Source organism: Lipotes vexillifer, unplaced genomic scaffold, assembly GCF_000442215.2.
Source record: "Lipotes vexillifer unplaced genomic scaffold, Lipotes_vexillifer_v1.1 scaffold442, whole genome shotgun sequence".
Taxonomy (NCBI): Eukaryota; Metazoa; Chordata; class Mammalia; order Artiodactyla; family Lipotidae; genus Lipotes; species Lipotes vexillifer.
The window spans coordinates 428,567-439,679 of NW_006790311.1; the positions used below are offsets into that span (position 1 = coordinate 428,567).

Sequence of the window (11,113 nt, forward strand, 5' to 3'; positions counted from 1 at the left end):
ATGTGTCCCATGGCAGTGGAGGGCTTGGCAGGGGGGGGGGTGATGGGATTGTCCCCATCAGCCTGGTTCTTACTGTCCCCAGCCCTCTCTCCTTTTCAGATCTGCTGGGTCCCAGGACAGGCACATCCAAGGACAGGCCACCAAGTGGCACTTTCCTCCAGGCAAGTGCCAAGTCACCTGCAGCTACAGCCAGCCCAGTCTGTCCCGTGGCCAACCTGAGTAGCCCCAGACATCTACTAGCTGCCCCAGACTTGGCTTAAGGGCTGGGCTGAGGCAGGGAGTGGTAGGGATTGGTCAGTGAGGGAGTTTAATTCCCTGTTGGCCTGCCATGGGGATAGGGGCCATCAGCACCGTCAGCAATGTGGTTGCAAAGCAGGGAGGGGGATGCAGGGACCAGGGGATGACTGGGCAGACACTGGAGAGAAGGGACCTCTTTCCACTGTCTCCTAAGGTCAGCATCCTTCTGCTGGGCTATTTCTCATTTTCTGTTGTTGTGATGGTGGTGGTAGTAGGTCCTTTGGGGTTTTTGTTTGTTATCTGTTGCTGCTTTGGCCCTTTGCCCCTACCTGAGAAGCGTTTCTAGTGCAGAGTCTTAATGAGGTCCATAAAGCTATAGGCGTGCTCATTTGAAAGAATAAGTTGGACAGTCAGCTAATAGTTAAGAGATAGCTAGTCCACCTCTCTATCTGACTTGGTTACTCAGTAACCAGTGCCGTGGAGGGAGAGGTGAGATTCTAAAAGTGCCATCTCTTGCTCACACGGACTTAGAGGGTCATGGGTGGGCACCCTGCCTGGAACAGTCTGTGGGCCTCGCCACGCACGTTCCCGGGTCTCTGGCCTGCTTGCCCAGCCTGGCCAGCACCTGGGCTGCCATCCCTACCCCCTCGCAGCTGCCCTGGGGCAAGCTAGGTAAAGCCCGACTGTGTATTTTTCCCCCTGCTCCCTTTCTGGGGCCTCTTGTTTCTGTAAGAAGGGCTTGTGAAAGCAGAAGTGAAACTTGCGGCTTTTACAGGCAGTGGGAGCACGTCAGCTATCTTCCCTGTGAGCTACTGTGAGTTCGACAGCCTTTGTGTCAGTCCAGCCCTTCACCGGACCCATGTCCCCAGTCCCCTTTGAACTATGGCACCTTGGCCTTTTTCTCAGAAGAGCTGCCAGAGTGGAATGGAAAGAGGACTTGACTAAGGGGAGGCCCCAAGTATGCTCTGCCCAGCTAGCTGTGCCCCTCTGGGCTCATGCCGCCATTGTGCTGCAGTCCAGGCAGGGAGTCCCAGAGGAGGCCAGTGCCCATCCTAGCATCGCACAGCACGTTTGAGGTCCTTCTGCCCCACCGCCTCCCTCCCTGTGACTCCCCTGCTATCTTGGGTGTCAGGTTTTCTACTGAGGGATGGGGTTAGAGCTGAGAGAAAGGTCAGGCCAAGCTTCTGGACAGGGCTGGAGTCTGGCAGATCAGCATGACTGTGGACCTCTGCTAAGCCTCCCTGTCTACTCTCAAGGGAGAACATGGGTGGGCCCAATGGACCAGCCTCTGCTCTCTCCCGTTGCAGGCTCCCGCATGCGCACTGGTAGCTTCGGGGTATCTTTGTGTTCCTCTAGCCCACCTCTGTATACTAGGCCTGTGGGAGGTGTGGCCATGCTCGCCTCCAAATCCTTACCTTACAGGCAAATCCAGGGCCTGGAACCACCACCGCTCGGAGGAGTTTGGTGCTAACCGACACCCTGTTCACCTCCCGTAACAGAGCAGCACGGGCTGCCTCCGCCCCCTCCAGCTTTCCTTCCTCAAAATCTGAAATCGTAGTAGCTGTCATTTTTAAGTGTCCACTGGGTGTGAGGAACATGTAAGAGCTGTCCTATGCATCATCTCATCAACCTGTCAATAGCCCTATGAGAAAGGTGATAAACGCTACTTTGCAGACCGCTAACAGGTGTAAGGAATGAAATCAGGTTTCGCCTGATTCCTAAGTCCTTGCTCTTTTCTCTTACAGACACCAGCTCCCTGAAATGCACCACCGAGGGTCTCCCTAGAGGGTGGCTGGCAGGATGGATGAGGCAGAGGGAACCAGCCCTACCTTCTGTGAGGAAGCTTGTCTGGAGCTTCCCAAACTAATCACCAAGGGCAGAGCCCTGGGTCTGCATCTGGCTTAGCCTGGGAGGTGTGTCCAGAACTCTCTGACCTAGAAAATCCCACCCCTCTTCAGTGACTCCCCATCACCCCAAGAGACAGTCGAAACTCACCCTAGGCCCTCCATGACCTGTCCCCTCCCTCCTTCCCCAGTCCTTCGCCTTCCATGCTTGGCCCAGTCCCACCTTCCAGACTTCCTGACTACACAGAGTTCCCTAGACAGGTACTGCTGTTCACGCCTCCGCACTTTTGCACACGTACGCCCCTCTCCCTGGCGCCGCTTCCCGCCCCAGCCCTGGGGGACCCAGCCGCCTCCTGCTTGTTTGTGAAGATTCCGCTGAAGCCTCACCTCCTGAATCCTTTCCTGACACTGCTCCCATCCCAGCTGGTCTCGGTGTCCCTGCTTCCGTGTCACGTAGGGCACTGTCGCACCAATTCTGTTTGTCTCCCTGCTGACCTGTGAGCCCCTGGAGGGCAGAGGTCTCTCTTACAGCTTCTCTGGGTTCCTAGCACAGTGCCTGGCACATGGTAGGATGTGGATGGAAAGGCAGTCCTGTTTCTGCCAGAGAGAATCGAGATGTCAGAAATGGGCCTGGATGTGCCTGCTGTTCTGTCATAGCTTCTGCCACCCAGGGTTGGGAGGGACAGGACTCCAGAGGCAGATAAGGAAGAACACCGGGGACCACAGGCTGGAGGAATCCAGGGCAGGTGATCTGAGGTGGGCAGGTGTTGGCACTTGGGGCTGAAGCAGTGTCGTGGTGGGAGGAGCGAGGGAGGAGAAAGGTGGCTGCCAGCGGGGCTGTGCCATTTGATCCCTCATTGTCTATGACCAGCTCCTGAGTGGGCTCGGCGTGGGCTCGGCATGGCTGAGTTGCAGCCTGGGCCTCCCTGCCTGGCCTAACGCTGGGGGGCTCAGTGAGGCCTGGGGATCCTTCAGGCCCAGAGGAGATCTGATCTGTCACCACGGTCAATGGCTGTATCCAGGTGGCAGCCAAGATAGACTCAGCTGATCCCGGGGGGTCGTAAAGGTGGGCAAACAGACACGTAGGGACTAGGGTGAGAGTTACATTGTGTTCCCCGGTCTTTGAGCTAGATGTGGTTGGCACTGTCCTCCGTGGGCACCTGATGAGGAAACCGGAGGCAAAAAAGGCTTGGGAACTTTCATTTGGTTACACAGTAAATTAGAGTCATCCCTCAAAGCTTTCAGCTTGTTTCCAGACTCAGCAGCTCCCTGGGCAGGACACTGGTGAGTGTTATCTGTAGGGCTGTGATTTTCTTCCGTCTTGTGCTCTTTGAAGAAACCTCGCCGGGCACCCTCTCCTGTTCTCTCAGAGACACCCCCAAACCCTGCCACCAGATTCTGGAAGTTCCTGAGGTAGGAGTCATGAGCCATTTGCCAAGTGGAAAACATTGCTGCCACCAAGCTTGTCTGTGGCACAGGGTCACTGTGACAGTCCCTTGGAGTAACCCCAGATTCCCTGGAGAACCCCTGGTGACTCCCCCCGCCCCATGCACCCTCGGCAGTGGGGAGCCAGAGAGGCTGGGTAGTAGAGAGAGCATAAGATTCAAGCTAGAGAGTCAGAGCTTCCTTCTTAGTGGAATGGAGAGCCACCGAGAAATGTTAAGCCAGGCGATAGCGGGGGCACGTGTAACTTCATTCTCTTCAGAAGATAAACCGTGAGGCAGTGGAGGGAATGAGACAGAGAACGAGTCCAGGGGTGAAGGGCCCTGGTAGCCCAACCTGAATTCAGCCTCTGCTGAAACACCCCTTCATCTCACAAGCAGGAGCCTTCACGACATGCTTGGGAGGAAGTGATTTGGGGTTTGGAGGCAGATCCCTGGAGAGGGCAGACTGAGCCTCCAGTGTCCTGGTCCTTTGGTTCATGGATCCCAGGGATAGAAAGGGTTTCAGGCCCCCTTCCCCTTCTTCCCCACCTTCTCCATGGGCTCTTTAAGAAACCAAGGCTCTGGTCTTTCTCCTGGGCTAGAGTTCATGCTGAGGTCTATTTTCCATGATCTTCCTGGCTCCCGGCTGCTGACTCGACTCAGCTGATGCCGTGACTCAGGAGGACATGGAGACCCTTCCTCAGAGCCTCGGCAGAAGGGGAAGGGGGAGCACGCAGTGGAAACTTCGGTGGTGCCTGGCTGAGCTGTTCTTTCCGCCCCAGACCAGCGCATGGGATGAGAAGCACTGTGTGAGAGGGGCCCATGTGATGTGTGAGCCACAGCTGGAAAGGATGACCCCTCTGTCCAGTGGAACGGACTAGGGCAGAGGACCTGGGTTCCGTCACCAGCTTTCCCTCTGTTGCCACATTTCCAACTGGGTTTCGGGCTCTGCCCCTACTGGGCTGCAGCAGGTGCTGTTTCTGCCGTGTTCTAGGCTTAAGAGCAGCGTCAACTTCGCTTTATTTTATTTATTTATTTTTAAAATTAATTTATTTATTTTTGGCTGCGTTGGGTCTTCTTTGCTGCGTGCGGGCTTTCTCTAGTTGCGGCAAGCGGGGGCTACTCTTTGTTGTAGCGCGCGGGCTTCTCATTGCGGTGGCTTCTCTTGTTGCGGAGCACGGGCTCTAGGCGCAGGCTTCAGTAGTTGTGGCTCACGGGCTCAGTAGTTGCGGCTCGCGGGCTCTAGAGCACAGGCTCAGTAGTTGTGGCGCACGGGCTTAGTTGCTCTGCGGCATGTGGGATCTTCCCGGACCAAGGATCGAACCCGTGTCCCCTGCGTTGGCAGGCGGATTCTTAACCACTGCGCCACCAGGAAAGTCCCGACCTCACTTTAAAGACAGACCCTTCTCCCACATCAGCCTCCTGCCGGCTTCCAGCATGTCCAGTATTTTAGGTACAGTTCGATCTCCCTGCCCCCATCTCTCACACACACAGAGGCACCCCGATCTTAGTGAGGCCAGAGAGAAGCAGAGGTGATGGGCAGTGGTAAGAGCAGGAGCGGGTACTTTGGTGTCGTCTAGGGCGCCGATGCTGGGCTAGCTCCGTCGGGACGCCTCGGTAGCAGGGGCAGGGAAGTGGGGCCCCCCCGAGCACTCTGGCCTCTGGCGTCTGTTCCTACCCTCCCCTTGGCCTCTGCCCCGAGGAGCTTGGGTCTGGAGGGGACCCTGACGTAGAAGACTTGGGGGTGCTGGGGCTCTGAGGCTGCTAGAGTGGGCACAGGTGCGCGCTTCCTGGACACAGGAGAGGCGGGGGTCCAAGCGCCCTGCCAGCCCAGCTGCCCACCTCTCCCTGCAGGTACCGAGGCTTCATTCTGCTGATCACTTTCCTCATCTACACCTGTTATCACATGTCCAGGAAGCCCATCAGTGTCGTCAAGGTGAGGCTGGCCTGGGCGTAAGGAAGAAAGCAGGAGATGCTGGGCCCCAGCAGAAATACACTTCCGTAGAACGGTCTGGAACTTGGCATATAACCATCCTTGTTCCCTTACCTCGGTCACTGAGCACGCTCCTTCCCCCTGGCAGAGTCCCACTTTCAGCAGTTCTCTTTTCCCAGGAGAGTTTCCTGGGTTTATTCACCAAGACGGTGGTGTCGGGGCCTGCGGGTAGAGCCAGAGAGCAGACACCCTGGGCCCCGTGTCTACCCTGCGTGTAGACCCCCGTTGCCCTTCACCGAGGCTCTGCTCTGGCCACTTGCCCGTGGAGCCAGTTCTTGCCGGAGGAGGGAGCGTGGGGTCTGGTCGAGGGGGCGCAGTGGGGCTGGTGTGTTGGAGGCTGCTTGCTCCTTTCGGGGCCACAGGATGCCCCCTGACCTGTGCACCCGTGGCTCCTCCAGAGCCGTCTGCACCACAACTGCTCAGGGATGATCCAGCCCATCAGCGACACCCACAGGCTCAACGACACCACGTGGTGCAACTGGGCCCCATTTGGTAAGAGCGGGGCAAGCTGTTCCTCCCCACAGCCCACTCCCCCTACCCAGGAGAGGGTCGGCCGGGGCCGGAAAGGGCTTCCTGCAGGGGCGTCCAAGCAGCCAGCCAGCTTTCTGCCTCTCCCATCGGCTTTCAGACCAGAGCAACTACAAGGAACTCCTGGGGGCAGTGGACAATGCCTTCCTCGTGGCCTATGCCATCGGCATGTTTATCAGGTAAGAGAGAGGCGGAGCCTGTGACTGCCCGCAGCAGAACTGTTCAGAGCTGCCGTCTCCCCTTGGCCGACCTGGGGGCAGCAGGGTCAAAGGGAAAAAGCTGGGGGCCCCCCCAGGCAGAAATGAGACGACAAGACTTGCACACGTCCTGTCAGCCCGTAGCCAGCGTGCTCCCACGGTTACCGAGCCTGCTCCTTCACCTGGCCAGCTCCCACTTTTAGTAGCTCTTTTCCCTGGAAAGGCTTTCCTGGATGTCCTTTTGAGTTTATTCACTCAGATGGCAGTGTCAGTGGTGTGGCTGGAAAATGGTTTGTCCTAGACCGGGGTCCTTCAAGGATAGCCCTGGATGCTAGGGAAACCCCAGCACGGCTTTTACGTAGCAAGCATGATGTTTGTTCCCAGGAATCAAAGATGACTGAGGCAGGGTACCACCTCCAGAGAGCTCACGGCCTAGTGGAGTGACCGATAACAGCAGCTAGTTATAAAGCAGTGTGGTGGCTCCCAGACAGGTGGCTTCATATGGGGCACTCTGGGGGCTCCGAGGGGTCACTTAGTGTGAGCTGGGATTAGAGAAGAGGGGTTGGGGAGGGCTTCTTGGAGGGGATGACACTTGAACTGATGAAGAATTGGGCTTGGCAATGCAGAAATGGCTACAGGTGGAGGGAATGGCATGGGCAGAGTAAGGCGAGTGTGAAACAGCATGATCTGGGGGCACAAATAACAGGGTTACCAGAGTGTAAAATGCAGGAGATGGGGCTGAAGAATGAGGTCATTGTGTACCAGGCCGTGGGCACAGGAGAACCTCTGAAGGGTGGCATGTTCAGATTAACATGTCAGACAGATCACTGTGAGGGTGATGGAAGGTAGATTTGAGGGAGAGTAGGACAGAGTACCAGGTCACACTAAGGAACAGATCTGATAATAGCTCAGCAGAGCTTTGAGCAACGCCTGAGTGAGAACAATAGTAATAGAGATGAAAAAGAAACGACGCCCTGGAGAGAAGTAAGTAAAAGGTACAGGTCTTGGAGGTTGCTTGTGAAGGGTGGGACGGAGAGGCAGGAAACTGAGGTAGCCCCGTGGTTTCTGGCTTGAGTGGCCAAACGTGGTTGGCGACATCCACTCAGATGAGGGGCACAGGACACGGGGCAGGGTGGGGGGCAGAGGCAGAAGAGTTCTGATTTTGGAGGTGTTGAGTGGCAGTTGTTTTGGGGAGCATCCCAGTCAAGATGTCTGGAAGGCATCTGGATATGATCGTGAAACTCTGGGGGAGAGTTCAGGGCTGTAGATATGCAGCTGGGCTGTGTAATGTATATGTAGGTGGTAGTTAAAACCATAAAAGTGATGCAAGAGAAAATGCATGAGAAGCGCTGGTCAGCCAAGCGGGGAGGCAGGTGGGCTACGGTGACCTCACAGAGGCCACGGAGAGCGCACTTCAAGGTGCTTGGTCAGCAGCGTCAAATAAAGCAGAGGAGCCCAGTGAGTGGAGGACCGAGGGTGTCCCTGACGTGTGGCAACACAGAGGTCACTGGTGGTCACCTTAGCAGAGTCGTTTCAGTGGCTTTGGGGTGGGGGGGCGGAGAGATAGGAGATAGAGAGCCGAAGGGCGCAGGTAGCAGAGATTACCTTGGATCCAACTCTCTTCTGCAGTGGCATTTTTGGGGAGCGCCTCCCCCTCCGTTACTACCTTACAGCCGGAATGCTGCTCAGCGGCCTTTTCACCTCACTCTTTGGCCTGGGCTATTTCTGGAACATCCACGCCCTCTGGTACTTTGTTCTTATCCAGGTACGAGCCTTGGCCTTGCACTCAGGCCTCTGTTCCCGGCACAGAAAGGTAGTAGAGGCTGCAGGTCCTTCCCAGCCGCCCCAGGTCCCGGCGCATCCAGCCCTGTGCTCCTTTATCACGATGCGGGGTCCCATTGCCCATTGCCTATTGCCTGTGGTCAGCCTCGTGGGCTCAGTGAGTTTGCACTGAGCGTTACCCTGAGGTCCGTGGAGGTGCCTGCGAGGCCTGGTCTCTGCCGTGGGGATCTGGGGCCACAGGAGAAATCAGCTGGTGGGTTAGGGGGTGCATGCATGCAGGTGAAGGAAGGGGGTGCATAGTGTGCACTGTGGAGGGGCCCCCATCCCAGAGGCTGCACCGCTCAGCCCAGGCCTGTCCCGCCTCTCTCCTCCCTCCCTGCAGATCTGCAACGGACTCGTCCAGACCACGGGCTGGCCCTCCGTGGTGACCTGTGTGGGCAACTGGTTCGGGAAGGGGAAGTGAGTGTGATGGGGCAGGAGGGTGGGCGGTGCCTGGGGGGCTGGGCTGGTGGGTCCCTCGTGGCCCCTGATGTGATTTCAGGGTCAAAGATTAGAAACTTGTCTCCATCTTGCTGACTTTCACAGGCCGAGATACACACGTTTTAGTGACTAAAAGCAGTACTGATTTTCTCATTGCTAAGGTTTTGATCCTTAAAACCTGCAACCTCAGTTATGCTTTTTTCCTCTTAATAGATGAATTTCCATTTTGCGTGAAGACAAAAACGAAGCCTATAAAACCATGTTTGTATTACACACACACACACATATATATATGTGTTTATATATGTGTGTATATATATATATATATATATATATATTTTTTTTTTTTTTTTCCTTGAACTGGGTTTTGTGCAAAAAAAAGTTTCTTTAGGGCAGGGTTTCTCAACCCTGGCACTATTGACATATGGGGCTGGATAATTCTTTGTTGTGGGACCGTCCTACATAGTGTAGGGTGTTCAGCAGCCTCTACCCCTCGATGCCACCAGCACACCCACAGCTGGAACGGTCGGAACTCTCCAGACAGTGCCCGTGTCCCCTGGGGGCAGAGTCACCCCTGGTTGAGGACTTCAGAGTCACGGCCTTAGGGCAAGAGAAGAAAGGGCTGGGGCTCTGGGCCCTGGGGCAGCAGGAGCCAGAGAGTGCTTGCTCAGGGAGCAGCTGGGGAGCGGGACCCCCGGCCTTGCTGTCACTCCTTTGACACCAGCAAACCCTCCCGCTCCTCCCTGAGGGGGTCTTCAGCTCAGAGGCTGCAGGCAGCCAGCTTTTTGCACTTGGTCGGGCGGTCGCCAGGAGCCCTGTGCTTCTCTTCTTACTTTTCCCGTTCTTCTCTCCCTCCCTCCCTCCCTCCCTCCCCTCCAGGCGGGGGCTCATCATGGGCATCTGGAATTCCCACACATCCGTGGGCAACATCCTGGGCTCCCTGGTCGCCGGCGTCTGGGTGGATGAGCAGTGGGGCCTGTCCTTTGTGGCGCCCGGCATCATCACCGCCGTCATGGGCCTCGTCACCTTCTGCTTCTTCATTGAATGTGAGTGGAGCCCTCCCTCCTCACAGGGCCGGAGCCGAGCCTCCCGGTCAGGCCCCGGGAGAAGGCGGCTGCTAGCGTGGGATCGCGGGGTCGGAGCCACAGATGTGTGACTTGGGACAGACAACCTCTCTGAGCCTCAGTTTTCTCATGTGTGACATAAGTATAACAACGCCTGCTTCCCTGGGCTGTTGAGCGTTTCCGTGAGACGTGTAGTCAGGATGCTTGGCAAACGCCGGCTCTTCTGAGACTGAGGAGGGAAAGGTGGGGGGACCTCTCCACGTCTGCTGCCTCTTCCCAGCTCCCCGACAGACGGGCCAGGGAGTCAGGGCCATGGTCACTTGTAGCAAGAGAACGAAAGTCCACGAGGCAGTAGTGACACAACTTATTGTTAGGAGACCCAGACCTTGAAGGTGGTCTCCGGAGCCCCGGTTCCATGCTCCCTTGTGCTGGAAAGTCAACTCACCGCCTTTGAGGAGGGGTGGGGACCACACGCCATGCAAGGTGAGGGCCTGGCCTGCTGGGAAGCTTCTTAGAAGATTTTTCTTTCAGACCCAGAAGACGTGGACTGCTCGCCACCTCAGTACCATGTGAGTGTGGCCCCCAGTCCTATCCCTGCCCTCCACTCCACCCGGGGGCTGGTCCCAGGGAGGCCTGGGGAGTTGGAGGAGGGGCCCGTGTGCCCACGGTTACTTCACAGGCCCTTGGGTGAGGGCCAAAGTCATGCCCTCGGGGGGGGTCCTCGACAGCCTGACGGGCCTGGCAGGATGTTAGTCCAGTCCAGGAGCGGGACCCATACCTCTTCCAACGTGGGAGCCCCTGCCTCTCACGTGGGCTGTCCCTCCAGCTGGTGAGAAGTGGTATGTGGACGTGCCCACAGTAAGGGCTCTTCTCTGCTCAGGGTGAGCTGGAAGAGAACGTGGACAACGCTGAGGACCCTGGCAATGGACCCCACTCTAACAGAGAGAACGGCCTGGAGTCTGCCGTCACCTTGTCCAAGGAGCCAAGTGCTCAGCCCGCTGCCATCAGCTTTTTTGGGGCGCTCTGGATCCCGGTGAGTCTTTTGTGGACTGGAAGGAGGAGAGAGGCTCTCTAGATTTTTCTGCTAGGTCTCAGGAGATGGGGATGCTCAGGGTGACCTGTGGTTTCCAGAATTTCTTTACATGCAGTGCCTAGGGAGGGCGGCCCACTTGGGGAGGGGAACACGGGAGACTCGTCCTGACACAGCATATCCGGGCCGCAGGCACACTGCTGTTACTGAGGCTGGAGAGGTCCTCGAGGCTGCTTTGTGCGGTGGGCGGTGGAAAGTGCTGGGATGGGGCTCCGCTGACGGACCAAGGGCGTCTTGCCCCTGTTCCCACGGCGCCCTCTGTTACGCTCCCCAGGGTGTGGTCGAGTTCTCCTTGTGTCTGCTGTTTGCCAAGCTGGTCAGTTACACCTTCCTCTACTGGCTGCCCCTTTACATCTTCAATGTGGGTGAGTACCCGGGGCAGAAGAGGTGAGAGAGGGAGGGGTCTCTGCGGAGGAAACCTGTCACGTGACGCGTACGACTCCAGGAATAGGCAGGATTTCTGCTGAACCTCTC

The 11,113-nt window shown here is 57.0% G+C and overlaps 1 protein-coding gene across 1 annotated transcript in view; it reads left to right on the forward strand.

Annotated features, from left to right (window-relative positions):
* Positions 1 to 11,113, forward strand: part of SLC37A2 (solute carrier family 37 member 2) — a 24,526-nt gene that overhangs the window by 7,445 nt on the left and 5,968 nt on the right. The window contains exons 2-10 of the mRNA XM_007463640.1: positions 5,360 to 5,441; positions 5,897 to 5,990; positions 6,127 to 6,205; positions 7,853 to 7,988; positions 8,388 to 8,464; positions 9,365 to 9,531; positions 10,081 to 10,118; positions 10,430 to 10,582; positions 10,914 to 11,004. Of these exons, the coding sequence (XP_007463702.1) occupies positions 5,360 to 5,441; positions 5,897 to 5,990; positions 6,127 to 6,205; positions 7,853 to 7,988; positions 8,388 to 8,464; positions 9,365 to 9,531; positions 10,081 to 10,118; positions 10,430 to 10,582; positions 10,914 to 11,004 (917 nt within the window). The remainder of the gene's footprint in view (positions 1 to 5,359; positions 5,442 to 5,896; positions 5,991 to 6,126; positions 6,206 to 7,852; positions 7,989 to 8,387; positions 8,465 to 9,364; positions 9,532 to 10,080; positions 10,119 to 10,429; positions 10,583 to 10,913; positions 11,005 to 11,113) is intronic.